At 36.6% G+C, this 24,886-nt stretch overlaps 1 protein-coding gene across 1 annotated transcript in view; it reads right to left on the bottom strand.

Moving 5' to 3' along the window:
• The window catches only part of ADAMTS3 (ADAM metallopeptidase with thrombospondin type 1 motif 3), a 290,776-nt gene continuing 265,890 nt past the window's right edge, over positions 1–24,886 (bottom strand). The window contains exons 16-22 of the mRNA XM_036852044.1: positions 22,621–22,701; positions 20,679–20,842; positions 15,076–15,241; positions 12,328–12,460; positions 8,364–8,571; positions 6,523–6,640; positions 1–2,711 (exon numbers count right to left, since the gene is read on the bottom strand). Of these exons, the coding sequence (XP_036707939.1) occupies positions 2,152–2,711; positions 6,523–6,640; positions 8,364–8,571; positions 12,328–12,460; positions 15,076–15,241; positions 20,679–20,842; positions 22,621–22,701 (1,430 nt within the window). The 3' untranslated portion in view covers positions 1–2,151. The remainder of the gene's footprint in view (positions 2,712–6,522; positions 6,641–8,363; positions 8,572–12,327; positions 12,461–15,075; positions 15,242–20,678; positions 20,843–22,620; positions 22,702–24,886) is intronic.

Here is a 24,886-nt window from a genome sequence, read left to right as displayed (position 1 = left end):
TACACTTTGATAAAAAGGAATTTTTAGCTTAGTAGAAAAGGAAGCTCAAAGATCAGAAGTATAATGAATATATACATCTTTATGGGAGGTGTATGTGTGTGACCAGCTTTCTCTGTGTTCCCCTGTGGACCAGATGCATGCACATGCAAGCAAACTAGAGGAGAATTTCACGCTGGGGAAATTTTTAGGGGAAAAAAATGACTTCTATTTGAGGTTCAGGGATTGTTTTACAATCTGGAATTCACCTAATTCATTTGACTTTCAAAAGTCTTGCACCAAGTAGCAGCGATTCTTTAGAGGTATAGAGTCAATAGGTGAAGCTGTTATTTTTACCATGGTTACAATGCAAACGTTCTTGCACATTCTGTGCTTTGAGAAGTTAACATATCTATATTTTAGTTTGCAGAATGTATTTTTGGACAGTTCAGGAACTGACCTCAAAATCATTATGCTGTCAACACTTATCTTTCTTTTTCCTTTTAAGTGTAATTCATGAAGTATTTCTCTCCTTCACATACTTCTTTTTTGGTGTTTCTAATTCCCTATTTCATTAAACAGCTAGCTATCTGAGCCCATACTATTTTATGTTTCGTTGAAGGGGGAAAAGTTACCAACTTTGCATCAACTACTCTAAAAATGCAAAATTTGCATAACATCAATTTTGTTCAATTTTAGCTCTTTGATTTGGCTGCTGCAAGTTTGCTTAAATTTCTCCTCTATGTACAGAACAAAGCATGCATCTCTAATTATGTCTCTCTAGTTTACCAAAATATGTCATTGATATTAGCGTAAATATTTAGTACATAAAAATACTATCAAGAAAAAAAATCAACTTTTAATAAATATCTTCAGTTCTGAATTCTATATACAAGTACTTTACATCTACTCCCTGGAGAGAGCATTTCTGGCTTCACTGTGAGTAAGGTGATCACTGACATAAATTACTAGCACATTATTGCAGTCAGATGCATTGTGGTTGTGAACATTTGGATATGAACCATGCGGAAAATAAATATTGCAACCATTGACAAATGCTTTCTTGAAGCTGCTTCCAGAGCCCTAAAGCCCTGCTATACTTGATTGTTATTTCTAGTTCAACAATGCTTTTCTCAGCTACTGACATACAAACAAATGATCTCAGTACATTTTTCCTTTGTTAGTAATTACAGTACATTGAGTATACCTGTTTGTATATGTCAACAATGGGACAATTAAAAACAACACAGGAAAGCAGGACAATTCAATGGTGTCTACTGAGGCCCTGGTAAAAGGGTTTCCATTTTGAGCTGCACAGGCTCATTTACTGGTCTCTGTTCCCTGTGACTACAAGTATTCTAAGACACCAAACTTATTCTTTTTCATTTAAAGGATGGAAGGTAATAGGTAAGTTGAAATCTCTGTATCTGCACCTTATCTGTTTTTTTCTCTTTTTCTGTAATTTAGGCGTCACATTGTTGATCAAACAAAACCACACAACAAAACCCCTTGTATTGTCAGTAGCGGTGTTTCTAACTTCTTTGTAATATTCTGCTTTGAAAATCAACTCATAGAACGTCAAATAAGGCAATACTCAATGACAGGCACCTAGAATATCCAGAAATGTAATATAGTAAACAATCATTTGAGAACACATCTCTTAAAATAATACTGATTTCTGCAATATACAGTATTTACACAACAGCTGCAAATTTGCCCATACAATATTTCTAATATAGATAAATAGGAATACAAGTCTAAGAATTCTTTGCTCCATTTTCAAAACCTTTCGTTAAAATGTAAACCATTGGCACCTCTTTTTTATTTTTACTGTAACTTTTTTAAAACAACAACAAGAAAATCAGCTGATATGCACAATTGATTCCAGTCCCTTTTCTGCTTTAGAAAATGACCAACACGCTTAGCAACTTACTTTCCTTCGGTTAATAATCTTTGGTGCTTTCTTCCAATGAATTCTGGTAAATGAGTCAATGCAGAACAAAAGGAGGATGAAAGCAACTAGAAAGTGAACCAGCACTTTTTTGTTCTTCCACGTACGGATAAAATGAGTTGATGATTTATGGAGATTTCCACTTTAAACAAGCTGTATGCACCACGGGGAGAGGGAGCTTGTCCAGATTTTCCACTGATGTCTAGCCTTTTGGCTTCACTTTCTCATCTTTCCAATGTGGATGACCTTAGCGGACGTCTCTTGTCAATAATCTTTTCATCTTTCTTTGAGGTTCTTGCCTGAGAAGAAGCACCTATGGAATCACTGGCTGCAAGGAAGGGGGCAGCAGCCGTTTGTGGAGATGAACTGAGGTGGCCACTCTTGGTGGGTGGGGAGGCCAGTCTCAGAGTCTTATTTTCTGCTGGCTGAGCTCTCCTCTGGGGTAGGTTAGCACCACTGGATTTACTGTTTGGCCTGAAAGCAGCATGTGCATTTGGACCGCCTACGGAAGAGATCTTGCTCAAAGATTTCTTCTTCTCAGCAGGAGTCTCTGAATAGTAAGGAACCAAAGATGTAGGCATCATTAGCGATTCGGGGAGGTCACTGGAGTTAAAGATAGCATCATCGTGAGTTTCAGCAGCTTCTGGAAGGTACGGCGGTGGCAGGGTGCTGCTGCGCTTGCTACATGACTCACAACATAACTTGTTATAACCTGGTATGGAACAGTATCGCGCCAGCACCTCCATTTGACAGAATATGGATTTATCTCCCAAACATGGCTCATCTGCAAAGATTAAAAGACAACAAAATGAGACATACATCCAAACATGAAAGGAGGGCAACATGGATGGAGCTAGAGGGCATTAAGCTAAGTGAAATAAGTCAGACAGAGAAAGATAAATATTGTATGATCTCACTTATATGTGGAATCTAAAAAACAAAACAAACAAAACAAAAAACAGAATCATAGATACAGAGAACAAATGGGCGATTGCTGAGGGAGGGGCAAAACAGGTGAAGGGGATTAAGAGGTACAAACCTCCAGTGATGAAATAAATAAGCCATAGGGATGTGACATACAGCATAAGGAATATGGCCAGTCACATGGTAATAACTTTCTATGGGGACAGACTTATTGTGGTGATCATTTCATAATGTATGCAAATACATTATGCATAGTGTATGCAAAATCACTAGGTAGTACATCTGAAACTAACATAGTACTGTATTTCAACTACATTTCATTTTAACTATAAAAATAAATATAACTAAAAATGAATAAAAGGAGGGAAGAAATTTAAATCGTGTATGAATATAAAAAATTTTAAGTAAAATCTAACATTTATGGGAGTTGTCCACATGAGGCTTTGCATTAAAAATATGAATATTAGGATGAATTTACTAAAATAAGTATTCTCTATGTGCAAAGCACTTGAATTGACCAGTACTTTCACATCTCCATCAAGAGTCTTCAGATCAAGGGTAATTTTTTCTTCCTAGTAGAAATACATATCTGATTTTAGAATGAGAAAATAGAATTAGTTTTACCATATTTTTAAGATATAGAGGGCACTGTTTTTTTAAATTTTATGATGGTTCTGTCTTTATAATAGAGTAGCCTCTCTATTAAATTTAAATTTAAAATCAAAATAAATACTAAAGACCTGTTGGAACATATTAAATCTTAAAACTATATTACCAAAAGAAAAATCAAGATACTATTTTGATTTGGAGACCATTCTCCAGAGTGAAGGCAACAGTTTCATGTTTACCATTGAATGTTCTCAGGTTATTTGTTATTTGAAAGCACAAATCTGGGTAAAGGGTGCCAACTTTCTTATGAATAATTCATGGTTCTTTAATTTCATTGAATTGATAGTACTTTAAAGAGTACTAAAGTAACGCTCAAAAAACACTTGGTAGGTGTGTGTGTACAGACTATTTCTATTATTTTTTAATTTTATTGATCATAGGTTATAAGAATTAGATTTCAAAAAATCCAAACATTGAGCTCATGAAAATGTTAGTTTGTACTTCTTTTCAGCCATTCCAGAGCATATCGTATGCAGAGCCCATGCACACAGTCTAACACAGAATACTGATCCCATATCCAATTAATAAATGCAAAGAATTGTAAATTGTGGCATTTATGTAATATAATCACTTAAAATTACAATGTAATATTGGGTGATTCTACATTGCTAGGTAAGGAACCTGCTATATAACTTGCCAAAGAAATTAAATCCCTTTTCTAAAGTTCGAGGGGAAAAAAAGAGGGTCAGTTGTCAGGGCCAAAACAGGCTAAACTTACCACCTTTGTTAGCGTTATAATGCCGTGCCCACTTCCCAAGTTGTGGAATGACTTGTATTTCCCTGACATTTACACATCTATGATACAGTATGATGTGTTTGAATATTTCATATTAGCTAAGATAATCATCTAATTAGGTTGTAAATGCCTGAGAATCACATTAATGGGTTTCACCTCAAGTATCAATCCCTTTTCCTATCTGAATTATTTTTTCTATGCCTATAACATTTTCTTTTGGCTTAAGGAAAAGTATCAAGCAAATTCTTGCTGACAGTTGGGCATATTTGCAGAAATATATACCTCTACCAGTTATTAAGATCAATAAAGCTTACTCGAAAAGTGTTTAACCTTCTGACAGTAATGCCTATGTAAGAGTAAAATACTATGGTGACGGGAAACGTTATCGCTTCTAACTAGGTAAATTTGTTCTTTTGGTTTTGAAGTTTCAAATATACTTTCCAGAGAAAAATGATTAAATATGTAAGTCCTTTGTCTCCCCCTCATGGTCATACTTGTTCATGCCACCCCACATTTCAAAGGAAGATGTACAAAGAAATATTTTATAAGGTTTCTTTGGAAGAGTAGACAGGCAGTGGGAGGACAGGAAGAGAGAGAGGGAGAGAGAGACAGGCACAGAGAACCAGAGGGGAAGGGACACGGGGGCTGGGAAAGAGAGAAGGCAGGGAAGGCAAGAGACACGGGGAGATGGAGAGACAGATGCAGAATGGCAGAGACAGGGAGGGTGAGGAAGGACAGAGAAAAGTGGAGGAGAAAGAGAGACACTGACAGACACATGTGCCAGAAAAGGGGGAAGGAGGAGTGTTAGAGAGAAAAAGGGGAAATAGAGAAAAAGGAGAGAGTCAGGAAGAGATGAGGAGAGAGAGAAGAGGAAAGGGAGAGAGCAGGAGAAAGAAAGAAAAGAGGTAGAGGTAGGGAGACTAGGAGGGGGAGAGAGAGAGAGAGAGAATGAGAAGAAAGAGTGAGGTGGAAAAAGCACGAGTGATATACACAGAAAGTGAGCAACATACAGACAGCAAGTGACAGCAAGTCAGAGACAGAGAGCAAAACCCACAGAGGAAAAGAGAGGAGAGAAAAGTGGAGATACAAAATGAGACACAAAGGACACAGACAGATGCAGAGAGAGACAGAAAAGGAGGAAGAAGGAGACAGTGATAGAAACTGAAACCATCCAATATATGCTATTTGTTTTACAATAGCAAATTGAAATTATACAGATGTCCCCTGACTTATGACGGTTCTACTTACGATTTTTGGACTTTATGATGGTGTGAAAGCCATATGCATTCAGTAGAAACCGTACTTTGAATCTGGATCTTTTCTGAGCTAGTGATACATGGAATGATACTCTTTTGTGATGCTGGGCAGGGCAGCAGCTGCAGCTCCTGGTCAGCCAGGCGATCACGAGGGCAAATGACTGACACACTTATCACCATTCTGTACCCAGACAACCATTCTGTTTTTTAGCTTCAGTATAGTATTCAATAAATTATATGAGGTATTCAATACTTCATTACCAAATAGACTTTGTGTTAGATGATTTTGCCCAACTGTAGGCAAACGTGTTTGGAGCATGTTTAACGCTAGGCTATGGTGTTCAGTAGGTTAGGTGTTTTAAATGCATTTTCGACTGACAGTATTTTCAACTTAGGATGAGTTTATCAGGATGTAACTCCACTGTAAATTGAGGAAGATCTGTACTTTAAAGAAAAGAGACTGCTTTTGCAATATGGCAAGAGTAAGTTAGGCAAACTTTAGCATATGCACAAGGTATCTATTCTGAAAGCACGCTGTTCAAGTCTATGGAAATGGATGGGCAGGTATTGGAAGTGGCTTTGTGAAAGACATTTATCATCCACATGCCTAAATTGAATGATTTTAGTAAAGTATTGCCAAACCTTCTGCATTATTATGCCTTTGACAATGATGTGAAGTTATAAAGAAAATCAAAGAGAGAAAACAAGTAGCTCCTTCTAGAAACACAAATTGACAGAAGCTACATATACACGACACGGCCCTCACCCCAGCATTACTGCCTACTGGGAACCACAGAGGCCGCAGCGGTTATGATAACGAACTGGAGGGGACATTGCCGCAGACACCCATCTTAAAGAACTCTATTAAGCTAATATTTCAAGGGTGTTTTCCTTTAGTCATTTTTCAGTAAGCAAATGGAAATTCCAGAGCTTGCCCAGAAAGGAAGTTCTGCTTTTTGAGTCTCAAAAACCATGATCAGAACAGTGAAATCAATCAGTGTCACACCTACCATTACAGGGAGGCAGCTGACAGGCTCGGACAGACTCAGGCTTTTCACCGTCGCAGTGGTCACCCGCCCTGCAGAGGACCTGCCTCACCTCTGTCCCTTCGCCGCAGGTTACTGAACACTACAAAAACAAAGGCTGTGATTATAGATGTTTATTTCACCAGGACTTTCTTCCTTTCCCCATGTGCACACTCATACACACACATGCACACACGAGCACACACGCATACACAGCTCTGGAGTTCTTTCTCTACAGCCCAGTGTTACAGTGACTTGGGAGACAGAGAATCCTAGTTTTATACCCTGGGAGCATTGTTCTTTCTCTGAAAGCTTCACAGAATTGCTGTAGGACTAAATGAAGGCAAAGGAGACAATGTATATAAAACAGTTATGCTTGGCATGTAGTAAGCATTTGATGCCAAACAAGTCATTGTTATAACGTAACACCTTCTGTAGTTCCTAAAAGCAGTAGTGGAGCCCGTTTTCAGAGAGCCCATCATGGATCGAGCTTCCCCTTCTCTCACCTTCCTTACAAATGGTGAATTTACTGCCATGCTATGTTGGTTAATTAAACCTCTTTGGAACTACTATTACTCTATTCCCACAAATTCCTTTCTTTAAGGAATGGGCTAACTGCTCTGAAACTAAGCCCAGAAGCAGCCGTGCTATTGCTCTAGGTAGGAGCTGTAGAGGAGGGATGCTTGTTCCAGGACTCTGAGGAGAACGAGACATGAGTTATCCTTAAGGTCCTGGGCAGGTCACTTTCATTTGCCTGTTCCTTCCCTCCTGGGCCTGCTCTCCACTTCCTCCTTTGTCCTCTGTCTACTTTTTGCTGCCCTTTCCTCCAATCCACTCTACTATCACCCTGTGATTCTTCATTTGGAGTGTTTAGATATATCAAAGATCTGCGGTTAATACGGGCAATGAGACACTGATTCAGCCAGTCACCAAGCAGACGTCATTTGGACAGGCACCGACTGGGCGCTGGGGAAGCAAAGCACCTGTTTTTTTGAGAAATGCATGGACTAATGGTGAGCACAGGCTCAAAGACAGGAGTTCCGATACACTGCTGTGATCAGCAAGCCACTGACAGGCCTCTTTGCCTTTGGAATGCAGGGGAAGGACTGTCAGCAAGGGCACCCCTGGAAGGTGGTATTTTGGACCATGGAGCTGAGCCTTGGTGGATGAGGGGGAGATGGTCACATAGGAGGAGGGGGAAGGGCAAGCCAGCCAAAAGGGAGGAGGCTCAGACCAGCGTGGTCTTCGAAACAGTGAACAGTTTACTCAGACTGGGACAAAGAGTTCGAATGAAGGAAGACGAGCTAAAAGAGTTATCATGGGATTTACTGTGGTTATCATTTTGCAATGTATACAAATAGCCAATCGTTAAGTTGTACACCTGACTCCAAGGTAACGTTACATCAACTATACTTCAACAAGAAGAAAAAAAAGAAGCGTTCGTGTGGTGTCAAATGGGGCAGGGCCCTGCATTCAAGGTCAGGGATTTGGAATGCATCCAGGAGGAAAGGTGCAGTCCTGAAAAACTACGGGACAGAAGATCGGTCACCTTTCAGAGGCCTCTGTGTCGCAAGACATCCAAACGTGGTTTGCTCCCATCAACTCATCTTCCACGCAAACACTGTTTTAACCTGTGAGTTTTTCCTAATACCGACAGATGCGTAATGCTTCCCAAATACGTGACAGTTTCTCAATTCACACAAAGCCTACCTGATACGGAAGCCAAATTAAAATACACTTCACGTGCTTACCCCTCCCCCCCACCCCACCCCCCGGCCCCCCCCACCCCCCACCCCCGCCAACGCACACAGAATTCGCACACCCACCTCGTTCCAGGGCCCCGTTTTCCACTGGGCCGGGCAGGGCACTCTGTTACAAGGCCGGCGGCTCTCCGGACGGCCACCCACGCAGTACTTGCTGTGCACCGAGCGGTTGGTGCCATCGTGGGACGGCTGGAGGCAGCGCACGGCGCGGAGCTGATAGCCGGAACTGCCGCAGGTTTTGGTGCAGTGCTCCCATTCTTCTGCCGCCCAGCTGAGGATGGGGGTTAACACTGAACTTGGCGACCGGGTTGCGTGGTGTGCCCCTCCCTGCACCGCAGGCCTAGCTCTTTCTGTCCTCTGAATGACATGCCCCCCACCGCCCCGCGGGGCAGGTTCAGAAAGACGGGCGCATCAAACAAAAAGTCTTAAAACTTTCTAACAGTCCTAGGCGGGGCACATCTATTTGTTATGCCCTAGTATTCTGCCTCCCAGTGACTCTGAAACAACCTTCTCTTTTCCAAAAGGATCATCCACAGAGGGTTTCTGAAACTCATCTTAAAGTTGTCGCCTTAGATTCAGGCATGATGGTAGTTTCCCAAAATAGCACCAACTCATAAAGAAGATGTGGCACATATATCCAATGGAATATTACTCAGCCATAAAAAACGAAATAATGCCATTTACAGCAGCACGAATGGACCTAGAGATTATCATACTAAGTGAAGGAAGTCAGAGAAAGACAAGTATCATGATATCACTTATATGTGGAATCTGAAACTATGCTAAAAATGAACTTATTTACAAAACAGAAATAGATTCACAGACATAGAAAACAAACTTATGGTTACCAAAGGGGAAAGGGGGTGGAGGAGTGATAAGTTAAGAGTTTGGGATTAGCAGATACAAACTGCTATATATAAAAGAGATAATCAACAAGAACCCACTATATAGCACAGGGACCTCTACTCAATATTTTGTAATAACCTATAAGGGAAAAGAATCTGAAAAAGAACATATACATATATATACATATGTATAACTGAATCACTTTGCTGTCTACCTGAAACTAACACAACATTGTAAATCAACTATGCTTCAATAAAAATAAAATAAAATAGAAACCAACTCATTAAAATAAATAAAACCAACTCATTCTCAGCCATATTGCCTCACTGTGTTAAATATCTGAAAGGAAATGTAAAAAGGCTCCATCTGATGCCTGCTATGACAAGGTGATTTGGTTGCTGCTGCTTTTTCATGACCTCATGAGTTTACTCATGTTTGAATATTCTAAATGAGATTACAGTTCCATCTCTATGATTGTTGCTGTGAAGGCTACCTGACATACCCATCTTGTCTGGAAAATTCAGTTCTTCATATAGGCCCTTATTGGACCTGATGAAAAGGTAAAGGTTGTATGCATCTGGGCCTGAGCAGAAACTGCTTCCATGAATGTACCTGATAGAAGTATTTCCAAGGAATTTATTTTCAAAAAGATTTCCTATGGGACATTCCCAAATTCTATGTCCAAATTCAATGTCAGTGCCCCAGCCCTCTCCAAATTAGCTATGGATACAATATGACAGACAGTTCGTCATTGCATATGTCCCAAAGGGTTGTCACCATTGATTCCAACTAGGTAATCAATCTGTTAGTATGTAATGGAGGCATACTATTTATCCTTTCCAAAGTTACTTTCCCTGTGCAATTTTTTTTCTTTTCGTATGTATGGAGCACCAAAATATAAACAGGTTAAAACCTTGGCAGTCTTTGCTATTCAGAGTTTAAGACTGCCATAGGTTTTCAACTGGCAGTAGAATGAATTGTGGCAACTAAGAAATTTTACTCAATTTTGAAGGCTTCCACTGTGACTCTCATTTAAAGACAGGTGTTAACATGGGAAGTATATACTTCATAGTCATAGATACTTTTTGTTACCTTTATTTCCTCCTGAAATTCCCAGAATGACAATAAAAAAATACATAAAATGGCATACACTCATAAAGTGTTCAGCATGATGGTTTGATTTACATATATTGTGAGGTGACTACCACAACAGGTTTAGTTACATCCATCATCTCATATAGATGCAAAGAAAGAAAAGAAAAAAGAATTCTCCTTGTGACGAGAACTCTCAGGATCTCCTGTCTCCATAACATTCCTATGTATCATACAACAGTTTAATGCTGCAGTCTATACACATGTGAACAGCCAATGTTCACCAGACATAGAAAGTCTCTAACACAAATGCTGAACTAAGGGCAAAAAGAAATAGAAGAAGTAATGCACAAAAAAGCAAATCATCTTTAAGAGCCTAAAAAAGGTAAACGAATATATTACATCTTTGAAATAAGAATCAAATGTCTGGAAAACAGAACATTTGATAAACAAAACAGCGCTTGGATGTTAAAACTCTCTTGGATGTTAATGACATAATAGCAAAAATGGAAAAATTCAGCAGGAAGAACAGTAAATACCAGGAGAGAAAAGAAAAGAAAAGAATTAGATCTGTCTAGAAACCCTAACTACAAATTTCCTGGAAAGAATACTGAAAATCATAGGGGAAACTTTTCAAAGAAAAAATACAAGAAAATTTCCCAGAGGTAAAAGATATTAGTTTTGTGTTTTAAAAAGTCTACAAGTATACAGCACAAGAGATGAGAAAAAATGAGCACGAAGGCAGTTTATCACTATGAAATTTCAAGACACTAGGAACAAAATGATCCTACAAACTTTGAAAGACAGAAAAAAAAGAGAGGTCACATAGAAATAATTGAGAATTAGAGTAGCAAATGACTTTTCAAGAGCATCACTGGAGTCTAGAAAATAATGGAGCAAGTTTATAAATTCTGAGAGAAATATATTATAGGTTGGAATGGTATACATACGTGTGTGTCCAGATGATCAAGAGTAAGAGCAGAAGAAAGACTTCTTATATACCCTTATACTTTTAACCTCTTATATACTTTTCTTCGGTGTATAGAAGCTTAATTCTTATATAAAATTTTTCCTTTGTATATAGTTTTTTCATGAAACGACTGAAAGATATGACCTACCAGAATGAATGAATACTCTAAAAGATAAGAAAAAGAATGCAGAAAACAGGAGATCCAATACAAGAGACATGCAGTAGGAATCCCTTGGAGGATGGTAAAAAGAAGCCCCAGGACAGAAGCTGTGTAGGAGCTCAGGCAGGAGCTAGAACACAGAGAACTCTCTGGGACATGTCTCTAAGAAGACACAAGGACAGGATACTTGAATGCGTAGCATTTAGAGGAGAAGAGTTTGGGGATGACTTCGTGAAAAGTAGTAGAAAATGAGACATAAAAATCAAGACATTCACTAACTCTAGGAGAAACAAAGTTTAATAAGAAAAGAAACATAAGCAGAGCATGCTAAGTGACTCAACTGTCAAGAGAGACACATGTTGTGAGAATAATATGAACTCTGAATATCAATATCAGTATTGATACACACACACACACACACACACAAATGAATCTATATATAAAACAGAAAGAGACTCACAGACATAGAAAACAAACTCAAACTTATGGTTATCAAAGGGGAAAGGGAGGGGAGGAGGGATAAATTAAGAGTATGGGATTAACAGATACAAACTACTATACATAAAATAGAAAAGCAACAAAGATTTACTGTATAGCACAGGGAACTATTGATATATTCAATATCTTGTAATAACCTATAACGTAAGATAATCTGAAAAAAAATACATAACTGAATCACTTTGCTGTACACCTGAAACTAACACAATATTGTAAGTCAACTAAACTTCAATAAAAAAAGAGAAGAATAAATAAAAGCAGTTATTTTTGAGAAGCAGAGATATGGGAAAAAAACCCACAGGACTACAGCTTTATACAATTCCTGTGAAATGATCTGATCATTGTAACCAGGTATATGTATTAGCTTTGACTAAAAATTAAGTTAAAACTAAAGAGAGCTAAAGACATTTAAATCCTTTTTATTTTGTCCTCAGTATATGATAGTTAAAATAAACACTTACAGTGGATGTGTACACTCTTGAATATTGCACATTCTTCTAATAGGTTTTGGCTTTTTGTTGGCCTCACAGAAGCTACGGTGAACCATTTTATTATCACTTTTCCTACGGCATCCATATTTAGTGTACTGGAAACCTGGTAAGGGAAATATATTTCTTTGGATTTAATCACTTATTCATTCCATCATACATTTGATCATTCACTCATTCATTCATTCATCAAATATTTATTGAGTCATAAGTCAGGCACTGTTCTAGGTGCTGAAGTTTCAGAAGCAAATTAAATAGTTCAATAAAAATTAAATAAACAAAAATCCTTTATCTTTAATAAATATTACAAAGTATTAAATAGCAACTGCATGCTTGTTAATAAACTAGACCCTGATAAATAGTCTCCTGTGAGAGTCAGATATGAAAACTATGGCGACAATACCCAGTGACATAGGCTTCTACAGGAAAGACATATAGAAAATTGTAGGTCTCTTTGAACGGCTGAAGTACCATATGTGAAGGGGGTGGGAGATGGGAAAGGATCTGTTCTTAAAAGCCTTGAATGCCAGACAAATGTTTGGACTTTATCCAGGGAGTTATTGAAGGTCTCCACAAGCACTGACTTAGACGTTTAAAAAAATATATGTGTATATATTTTTTAATTTTGAAAAATTTCAAATCTACAAAAAAGGTGTAAGGAAAGCACAATGAACATGTTACACGCCTTGCATCTAGATTAACCTTGTGTTACCGTGTCACCATATTTGATATATATTATATATATATTAATTATAATATATAATACACATACTATATATACACTTATATATAAAATGTTGCTGAACCATTTGAGAGTAAGTTGCTGACATCCTGATTCTTCACTTCTAAATACCTCAGCTCATAACAAGCACATTCTCTTACATAACTACAATATAATCTTAAAATCAGAATATTTAACACAAATATAATACTATTATTTAGTATAAAGACGATATTCAAAATTTATCATTTGTCCCTAGAATGTTCTTTATAGCAATGTTTTTCCAATCAATGATCATGCACTGCATTTAGTTTCCACAGAATTAGTTTGGAATAGTTTCTGAGCCTCTTTTTGTCTTTTAGTATTTTTGAAATGTATAAGCCAGCTGTTTTGTAAAATGTCCCACAATTTGGGTTTATTTGTCAACTAATGATTAGATTCATTCAGGTTTTCACTTTGGGCAAGAATATTACATGAATTATGTTGTGTCAAATATCATATATTAACGCATATATGTGGAATCTAGAAAACGGTACAGATGAACCGGTTTGCAAGGCAGAAAGAGAGACACAGACGTAGAGAACAAACATATGGACACCAAGGGGGGAAAGGGGGGGTGGATGAATTGGGAGATTGGGACTAACATGTATACACTAACATGTATAAAATAGATAACTAATGAGAACCTGCTGAATAGCACAGGGAACTCTACTTCACTTCGCTGTACAGTAGAAACTAACACAACATTGTAAAACAACTATACCCCCGTAAAAAAAAGAATTATGTTGTGTCTTTAGGGTAACACGTTAGGAGACTGAAGGATCTGAATCAGGGAAATAATATAATTCTACTCAAATTCATTCATTCATTCATTCATTCATCCATTCAAGAAAAATTACCCTGGAAATAAATGAAGAGAAGAAAATCAAATTTAGTTGGCTAGTTAAGAGACCTTTGCAATAATCTTCCCTTCCAAAGTTGTGAAGGAAACCTGGTGAGGGAGGAATAGACCTGGTAGATATCAAACAAGTGTATCTGATAAGTCTTGTGACCAAGTAGATGTTGACAATACAATAGCAGGGAGGATCCAAATTAAATAAGCATCTTGTGATGAATAAAGTCTCATTTAAAATAATTATCTAAAAACATTTTATGCCCCCTCTGGAGAAAAAAAAAAACAACTTTAAAAATACATCCTTGAGTTTAAAATTATGAAATATTTACCCAGGCATTCCCTATACAAACAACAAAATCATTTCTTGTTCTCAATTATTCAGTATCATTGTGAGAGAATTCTGTCTAGGCCAGTTCCATTCTGGAGCATTTGTTGTTCTGAACTAGAGGAATGGATGATGGCAGAGACTGAGAAACTCTGAGAACAGCTTAATGGACCTACTCTCGAGAGAGCAGAGAGGCAGCAGAATGCAGTACGAACATGTGTGAAGAAGCCAGACTATCCCCCTGGGTTTGTATCTCATGGTCCCGGGCAAATTACTGATCTCCCCTGTGCTTCAGTTTCCCTATCAGTACGATAGAGGTAATAATAGTACTGACCTCAGAGAGCCATTGTGAGCATTCATCATGAATACGTAAAATGGTGTCTGGTACGTAGTGCAACTAAGAGCTCTTTCATTATTAACACTGAAAAGAAATGCATAGGTATGGAAAGTGAAAGTGGAAAAGAAGAAAGGCAAGAACCAGAGGACACTGAATTTAGGAGAGTCTGGAAAGAGTAAAGTGACTAAGGGTACCACTACATGGATATGAGACAAGGAGGAAAGGCCAGGGGATTTTAAGAAGGTCTACCACTGTTATGAATGGATTCCTATCCTTTGTAGATCCTGAGATTTCAGTCAAAATGCTTTGTATTATTCAGTTTTGGTTATAGTTGGTGTTTCTCAGATTGTGGCCTCAATTAGAGACAATCCTTAAGGCAGAAGGAAGAAGATTGGCTTTTATATGAATTACATTTTAATATAATAAATGTGTTCAATTGTTACCTCCACCACAGGGTTTGGAACACTGAGACCAGCTCTTCAATGCCCACTCAAAAGTATCTAATTCTTCCTGGATGACATTGTTGTTGTTGATTGTAGGTGCAGAGTCCTCATGGATGATGTACTTATATGTCAGGCTAGAGCGCGTATCATTCTCTTGAGGTATAATCTAACATACACATGAAATAGATATGTAAATCACCTGAGAGAGTTTTAAATTTGAATGAAAAAATGACAAATATTTCAGAATGTGTATCTTATTAAAATTGGAAGACTTTCAAGTAGCTTCTAAAAATAGAATGTTTTTCTATCACTAAAGTACAGGTATGCCCTGTTTAAGAAAAAAAAAAAGCAAATATATAAAATATCTTGACATTAAAAAGTAAAAAAAAATCCACCAAAGAGTAAGAAAAAAGTTTGTGTTATAAAAATAATAACCTTACAATAAAATTCACCACAAATTTCCTCAAGTTATATATCTCCTGAGTGTACTTAAAAATTATTGTTTGAAAGACTGTTTTGTTATGATAATAAAGATAATAATGTTCCATCCAGAAAATATAGACATCATGGAAAAATATAAAGAAAATAAAAATCATCCATAATTCCAGTAAACCAGAGAAAACTAAAGTCAGTTTTATTATTTTGGGATATTGCCTCAAGATATTTGCATATTATCTGTGTGTGTGTGTGTGTGTGTGTACACACATACATACTTTTCTGGTCTTGCTTATTTCACTTAATGTGTCACACACATTTCCCACGACAGTAAATATTCTTTGAAGACATACTTTTAAATGTCAGCATAGTGTTTAATCCTAGTGTGCGTTATTTAATCATATAAATGAATATTTATATTTTGATTAAAATTTATCCCCAGTTTTGTGATGATTTCTGATTCTCTTTAGTGTGCTAAAGGGTACAAACACTTTTTTATAGCTCTCATAATAGACTAGTGAATGGCCCTTCAGAATAGTTAGAACAATTATTACTTTCATAAGGAAAGTATATGACAATGCCCCCATTCAGCACTGCATATTATATCATTTTCCTCTTTGTTAACCGAATGGGCAAAAGATTGTTGTTTTAATTGCTATTTATTTGATAAATAGTAAAGTTTAATTTTCCTAAGTTTATTGGTCACTTGTATTTTGTCCACTATGTGTTGCATGTTCATGTTAGGTCCTCTTTTTTTTATTGCTATACATACCTTTTTTTCCTAAATAATCTATGCAATAGGAAAATTAATCCTTTTTAAAAGAAACTTTGCAAACATATTCTCAGTTTTTTATTTGATTTTTAGTTCATTAGCAAAGCACTCTTTTTTAAAAAAATAGTTTTTACTGACTTTCATGTAGCTTTTATAGGATTATATCCATTACACAAAAGGAGAAACATGTGTAGTTCATTAGTATTTTAAACTAAACTTTTAGAAACAGCTTTTGTTTGATACTAAACCTGCTAGGATGAAGGATTTGGTTATCTGGGTTCTCTTTTTTCCCCCTTAGTCTTTGTGTTTAAAACAGTATTAAAAATTGAGTGTCAGTCCCTATATTGGCCCTTATATGTGGCCAGATGTCTAAGCTTTCAACCCCAGACGGCCTAGCTGCCATGCTCTGGGGCTCCGAACCTGGGGTTCCAGTCTTTCAGAGAGGAAAAGAAAGGCCATGATGACAGAGCACTGCTTGTCCATAACCCCTGTCCTAGCTACGCATCTCCTTCTTATATCGCCAGCCCACATGGCTCCCTGGGGTCACACTAATATCACTGGCAAAGACTTAAGGCAGGGCTCTGAGGCCAGACACCTGTGCTCCTGGAAAAGAACGCTCTGTAATTACATACGAGTAAAACAGAGCTTCTGATCTCCAATCATTCAAACTTAAAATAATCTAAATAAGAGTTTGATTAATGTATATTTTCCTATAAAATTATCTAACCTAAGGAAGAGAATGAGAGTCCAGAAATAAGCCCACTTAAATTTGGACAATTAATTTTCGACATAGATGAAAAGGCAATTTCATGGAGAAAGGACAGTTTTTTCAACAAATGGTGCTGGACATTGTGGCGGCTTGAAAGATGTGTCCACAAGTCTTTTGACACTTTCCTTCTCAGTAAATGGAGCTTAATTCTCCTCCCCTTCAGTGGGGGGCTGGACTCAGTGACTTGCTTCTAGTAAATAGCAGCAGACATGAAAGGATGTCACTTCTAAGATTACGGTTAAGACTGACTTCTGTCTTGGTTGCACTCTCTCACTTTCTCAGTCACTTGAATCACTCACTGTTGGAAGCCAGCTGTCATGTGATAAGGACACTTAAGCAGCCAGTGGGCTCATGTAGTAAGGAACAGCGGCCTGCCAACCACCACGTGAAGAAGCTTGGGAGCGATCTTCCAAGGCCTTTCAACTACCACGTGACTGAGCCGGGAACTGAAAAGATTCTCCGCATTGGAGGCTTGAGGCGACTGCCGCCACAGCTGAGCGCATCCTCGTGAGATACCCTGAGCCAGAGCTAGCCGGGTAAGCTACTACCAGATACCTGACCCAGAGGAACTATGAGATAATAATGTTCCTTGTGTTCAGCTACCAAGTTTGGGGTAATCTGTTATGCAGCAACAGATAATATGGACATCCACATGCAAAACTAAGAACCTAACCTAGACAAAATGTATACAAAAATTAGCTTAAATGGTTCATAAATTTAAATGATTAAAATGCAAAATGTAAAACTATAAAACTTACCAAAAAAAGAAAATATTTTGACCTTGGATTAGGCAAAAAAAAAAAATCTTATATAATAAGAAAGTCTTGATCCATAAAAGGAAAAATTGATAAATTGGACTTCAATAAAGTTAAAATATTTTCTTCGTGAAAGACACTACTAAGAGAAGGAAAAGAAACTACAGACTAGAAGAAAATATTTGAAAGCCACATTTCACAGAGGACTTATACATTGAGTGTATATAAAGAACTCTGAAAACTTAAAAAGAAAAAAGCAACCTACTTTAACAATGGGCAAAAGATTTGAACAGACACTTTAACAATGAGAAATAATTTTCAAATTTAAAAAAAAGACTTGGAACTGAGTGGGAAGATTTGATTTTAGATTAGTATAATATTTTTATAGGGAATCCAATAAATATTGGTATACAGAATCTAATAATATTCAGATTAAGTTGATGGCTTCTGCTTTTGTCCATGAGGAGGTAACAGAGTTGCCTTCCTGATATTAAAAACAATAAAACTGGATATGAGGGAATTTTTTCTGCAGTGAATAACATGGCAAAGGACAATGATCCCTGTGAGAACAGTAACATGCCAGGCAGGTCCCGGCTTCCTGACAGGGCCAGGTCTGGACCCTGGTACTGGCAGCAGGAGCCCAAGCCAAAACAGCAGTCTCACTGAACTGAGGAGGAGGGTGGAGTTTTGGAACTTTCAGGGCAGGGCACTAAAGAAAAGGGGGCTTCGTGGAGGGGGGTCCAGAAAGCTGCATGCGTCTGAGACTGAGGGCTGGTCCGTGCACGCCCAGGCCAAGACACCATGTCGTCTGTGGATGAGTGGTTGCTGCAGGGCTGAGAGCAGGACAGAGATACCTGAGGACAGGCAGGGCTGAGGGCTCTAGGTGTTCTTATGGCCTCCCTAACACTTCAGGTATTCAGTTAAGGCACCAGAAAGCCATGCAATAAAAATAAGAACAAAATTGAAATGGACCAGCCCTAAGAAAGGATAAACCAAGCCTCAAAGGATTGGTGGGAACGGACAATAAATTAACTACCAGACAGAATAAAACCTAGTGCTTTTAAGGAAGGCAACATAAACCAAATGCCCTACAACTTGTCATCTATACTGCTCAGTGTACAATAAAAAAGTGTAAGAAGTATGAAAATGTGAACCATAATCAAGAAAAAAAAGAAAAGCAGCCCATAGAAACAGACAGTATGAAGCCTCAGGACTTAGAGGAAAAGTTGGACATAATGAGTGAAAATACATGGACATCTCAGCAGAGAAATGAAAATTATAAAAAAAGAAAAAAGCATCGAATGGAAATTCTAGAAAACAAAAGTACACCATCTGACATGTAAACTTTACTGGATGGGCTCAATGACAGATTGGAGACCGCATAAGACAGTCAGTGAACTTGAACACAGTTCAACAGAAATTATCCAATTTGAAGAACAGAGAAAAGACAAAGATTACAAAAGGATGAACAAAGTCTAAGACACTTGTGGAAAAATTTCAACTGGTTTAACACACATGTAAATGAGTCCCAGGAATAGAAAAGAAAGAGATGGGGAAAAAACATAAACTTGAAGACATAATGGAAAATTTACCTCAATTTGGTGAAAAACATCAATCTACAGAGCCAAGATGCTTGGTAAACCCCAAGCCAGATACATACAAAGAACATCACAAACTAAGCATGTCGCAGACAAACTATGAAACAAACAAACCAAAACAAAACAAAAAGATAAGGAGAAAATTGTAAAATGCAGCCAGAGAAAACTGACACATTAAATGCACAGCAGCAACGTAAATGAGGTTGACTTCTCATCATAAATAACAGCTTCAAGAAGACAAATGTTACATAAATGAGTCAAAGACAGCTCCTGTATATTGGCGACCCCTAGGTCGCTTATTTATTCACAGCAAGTTGAGACCCACCCATTAGCTCTAAAGCCAGCTGGCACCAAACTCAGATTTTCACATATCCAGTTGTTTTAAATGTGGCCCAAAAAAGTACATTTCTAGCCATCTGGAGCCTGCTTGCTTTGCACCCCAAATCCACTAATTATAAATAAGACTTTGTGGCTATCAGGACCCCAAGCTGCTGCTGCTACCTTTTGGAGTTCTCAGACCCAGAGTCTCCCCGCTGTGCTGCTGAGTGACATTACCTAGACACATAAACCCCTTCTCGAGTTCCCCTTCCCTCACGAGTTACCTTGCCCTTGTCTCCCTCCTGATGGTGGCCCCATAAGCAAACCTGCTAAGGCATCACCCAAACAATATGTGTGGGTGCTACTGCCACCTCATGGTCATATCTATTTCCTAGATCAGCCCCCAAATTCCTGGAACTCCCTACAACAAGAGAAAAACATCTTTAAAGTGCTGAGAGAGAAAAAAAAACAAAACAAAAACTAGCCACCCCCAATTTTATATCTAGTGAAGATATCCTTTAAGAATGAGGGTGAAATAAAGATGTTTTCAGAGAATTGAAAGCTGAGAGAATAATTTGCTAGCATGCATACCCGCACCACGAGAAATGCTAGGGAAGTTCTTTATATTGAAGGTAAATGATACTAGATGGAAAATCAGATTTACAGAGAAAAATGAAGAGCATCAGAGATGGTAAATATGTGGCTAAATATAAAAATCTATTTTTTCTCTTCTTGTCTTTAAAACATAACTGATTACTAAAATCAAAAATCATAATACTGTATTATTTGGTTTATAACATATATATAATAAAATATATGACAAAGTTGCCCAAAGAATAAAGAGGGGAGGATAAATGGAATTATAAAAAACAAGCAAGGTAAACATGTTTTGAGATAAATTAATTATAAAAATATAAACTAAACCAACTACATAGCGAGCCTGTAATGCCACATACCAAGACAATAACAGGATCATGTAAAGGTCCATCGGTGTGAAGAGTTTCAATGTCATCTTCAATGTTATAATCCCATTCCACGCCAAGATCTATGAAGGTCTTCGACTTGGCTTCCTCCCCTTTGCCATTTAAAATATAGTGGCCTGTAGCCTGATTCTTAATTGCTGAAGGATGAAAAATGAGTAACTGGCATACATTTTATTTTATCATACTACAGCTTTGAAGAGCCATATTAAGTCTATCCCCTTGCATAAATGAAAGACCGTGTTTATGAGCATCAAAGCAATCAAAATGAGTGTTACTTCTGATAGGACTCCTACTTCATTCATTAGGCATTCAAAATTCTCAAGAAGCATTCCTAACCAGTTAAAAACAGTGGCAAGATGGTTAAATAAGAAATAAAAATTAACAAATATTCCCATTTGAAAACACTGCCGAAGAGGTTAACAGTTTCTAACCCATTCATCATATACATTTCCTCAGGAAGGTGGAAATATTTTAAAAATAATGGCTATTTCCACAACAATTAATACAAATGATTTATGCTAGGACAGAATATAACATAATGTCTTTTTTACTGTGTATCTCTTTCAAGTTAAGTCAGAATATTATAGGTACTCAAAATAGTTGAACTAATTTTTAGGCCAACAAACAATTAGTCCTTATGACTATAAAATTCTAAGGTCACATTACCTACTTATATGACCAGGAAAAGCTCTTTACTCGTGATAGAATTTGTAATATGCTGTAGATTTACTATACATTATAAAATAAAATGCTTTCTCTAATGGATAAAAAATAACAAACGGGATTTTAAAGTTTGGAGGTACATTGGTGTTTAATGATGTTAGGAAATAAAATTTCAAAAGTTGTTACCATTACCGAAAATGTGCAGAAAACATGAGTAATTTTAGTTAAATGCATTTATTCCCCTTGAAATTTTTAAAGTAGTCTAATTTTTCCAAGGAGAATAATCTGAATTCTAGAATGAAAAGTAGGGAATTTCAGTTACTGGAGAAAGAAATACAGCTAGACAGCAGAGACTATTTTGGAATCTAGTAGTGAATATACTTTAAATACCAAAAAGAAAAAATTCTATGAAACACCATAAAACAATCCATCTTTTAAGTTACATAAGTTTAGAAAAGTAATTTACTATAAATTTTCATAGGTTTGACAGATGTGTCAGTTTCAGAAATCTTCTTAGTGCTTTTATAGCTCAAGGAATATGTGAAAGCTATGTTTACATTTGTACATTCACTTTGAATACAAACCCCTTTAGAGTGACATTTCTACATGATCCTCTCATAAAGGAGGAAAAGAATCTTCTTTTGGAAATTATAAACAGGATAATTTGCAGATAATAAACAGAAAACATGCAGAAAATGAATCTGCATGTGCCAGTCAGAAACTGGACACATAACAGATATCAGGAAAATTTTTATTGGACTAGTAAAATCCACATGTGGTTGCTTTTCAGTCAAAGAACTTAAAATGCACTGAAAGAAGAGGCATGCAGTATGGCACCAACCAAAATATCAGAACTAATTTGTCAACATAAACGTGGCAAATTTTTCTGATATTATTCTTAATTTAGTGCATTTTATTAACATTTATTTTTCTCATCTCCTAATACAGAGCAAAAGTGCATAACAACTTCAAACTTGTGAAATTATTTTTTTCCCTCATGTCATGATGAACCAACCCAGGTTTCACCAAAAACTGAAACTCTAGTTTTGAATATTTCTTATTTTAGAGAAAGAATAGTTGGGAGAAATGACCAACAAAAACCACGTAATAATGCATTTACATATAATTTTGAATTTTATGTGTATATATAGATACAAATATAGACATATGTATCTGTATCTATATATTATTTCTTTGACATTTCTATGTTTCAGTGCATGTTAAAGCAGAGCCAGCAGACAGAAACACTTACCAAGAATATGAGGAGAAGCCTCGTCTTCTTGGATTAACACATGTCTAGCACCAGGGGGTATATCAAACATCTTAAGGTACCCTTTGCATGTGTAGTAAATATTGGAGGGAGCAAAGAAGAAAACAAAAGCAACAACCGTGGTTAGTCAGGCATTACATTCTCACTGCTCCTGTGTGCAGAAGAGAGCATCCATAAACCGGAAGAAGCAGTTTCAGAAATTAATTTCAAAGCATTGGTAGCTTTCGTGACATCTGGCATAAGATCAGAGGAATCTTTTTTTTTAATTAAGCTGAGGAAAAAAAATTAATCTAGTTTCTAACCCATTAGTCACTTATTTTGTGCTGACCTACAAATTGTGTCAACAATAATTCAGGCAAATACTATACTCCCCTGTGTCCCTCGATGTGATTTTAGTTTTCTAAACCATCCTTTTGAATAGGGGTCCATTTTTAGTGCAATTAGTTGGTGAACTTCTTGAGATATTTTATCTGTCTGTATACTATTTTAAAAGCCTAAGTGGCAAGTATAAACAGCTGAACTTCTAATTAATGAAATATCTTCAGATTTAAACACCTGCTGTATTCTAAAGAAATTACAAAAGAAAAATCAATGAGTAGTTTTCATTTATATTGTGATCAGCAATTAATTTGAAAGCTTTAAACAAGTTTTAAAGGGGAATGTTTTAAAATATATGCTGTAGATTTGGCTGGAATATGTCTGCAGGTTATGTCGTGCATTGCCTCTACACGTACCCTAAGTTCAATCTTCTAATTGAGAAATCACAAAACCAATATGCTGAATAAGTTGTCTTGGGTTTTAAAATCACATATCAATCATATTGCAGTCATTGTCTTATATAACAAACTTTCTTAGTATTATCACGTGTCCTAAAAATTATCTTAAGATCATTTAGAATTAAGATCCTAACCATAAGTCAACAATAATCAGGGCAAATAGAGAAACCAAGATGTTTTACCTTGCTTGTAAGAAAAAAATGAATATAGGAAGATTATGCAACTTACACACCTTCATTACATCATGAAACCTATAATTCATATATTACGTATTGACAGAAATTCAGTTATAAATACAAAATTGCTTATGGAATCAGAAAGAAATCTGTTTTCCTGTCATTTCCTATATGGATAATCATTACCTTGGTGTAGATTTACCTAACTCTTTTACAATATTTATTAGTGTCTTAACTAAATGGAGTGGTCATTTTGGGGTAAGGGTTTTCAGCACCTGAGCCTGGGTGATACTCAGTACATGAAATGTACCATGTTTGCCTGAGTACCAATAGCTGGAAGTAACATGCTTAAGATGCCAAGTGTAGCAAAACAGCTTGATACCATTTATGGATGCCCATCTTTCTGCAGTTTGCTACAACTTACCCAGTACATTTTTAGCTTCCCTTGTTTCAGCAAGAGAAATATTACGAGCTCCTTTGGGTAAAGTGAAGGCGCCTCTCATCTTCCCTTAAATAGAATGTCTTTAATTAGTGGAGGGTTCATGTTTATCAAAGTCTTGTTGTTTCATTGACTATACTATAAGCTATATATATTTTATTAGGTAATATATAAAATATGTTCTGTAATTTTATATGTTGAAATCAAAATGCATTTATAACAGTTAGCTAATGCCAGTAAACTGTTAATAGTCAATGAAAGTAAGACTAAGCATGAATGAGAAATGATATAGTTGATTTGAAGTTGAATACTTGCAGATTTCATTTTCCAGCAACTTGAATTCTTTATGGCACCTCTTGCTTAAATTTTTCCCTGTTGGAAAAGGTTAATTAGTCTATTGAATAACTACGATGATAACATTAGTTCAAAGAAATGGATGTTAGATTATCTTCAAACAGTTTGAATCTGTAAGACTGATTAAAGCTTTCTTCTCTTCTTCAGAACTTGATTCACAGATTTAGCATAATTTTTGAGGTATCTGAAAAAAAGTATCACTGCCTTTTATTACACATAATATAGAATGGATAATAATGGTAAAAACCATTTTCTTTACATTCATTCACTCTGGAAATAAAACAAATTAATTATTTTACACCTAAACGAACAATACATAACTGCAATAAAGAAAGCACGGCAAATTATTTCACATTAAGATGGAGAAAATCACATTACTCCACCAAAACCATTGTGTATGTATATAATTCTAATCCTGTTTGCTTTATTAAAATAATACAATCAGCCAGAAACGGCAATATTTGATTTTTAACAATTTTCAAAGTACAAAGCATAGTAAATTA

This window comes from Balaenoptera musculus, chromosome 5, assembly GCF_009873245.2.
Source record: "Balaenoptera musculus isolate JJ_BM4_2016_0621 chromosome 5, mBalMus1.pri.v3, whole genome shotgun sequence".
Classification (NCBI taxonomy): Eukaryota; Metazoa; Chordata; class Mammalia; order Artiodactyla; family Balaenopteridae; genus Balaenoptera; species Balaenoptera musculus.
Note: the sequence above shows the minus strand (reverse complement) of the source record. Positions and strands in the feature narration are given on the sequence as shown.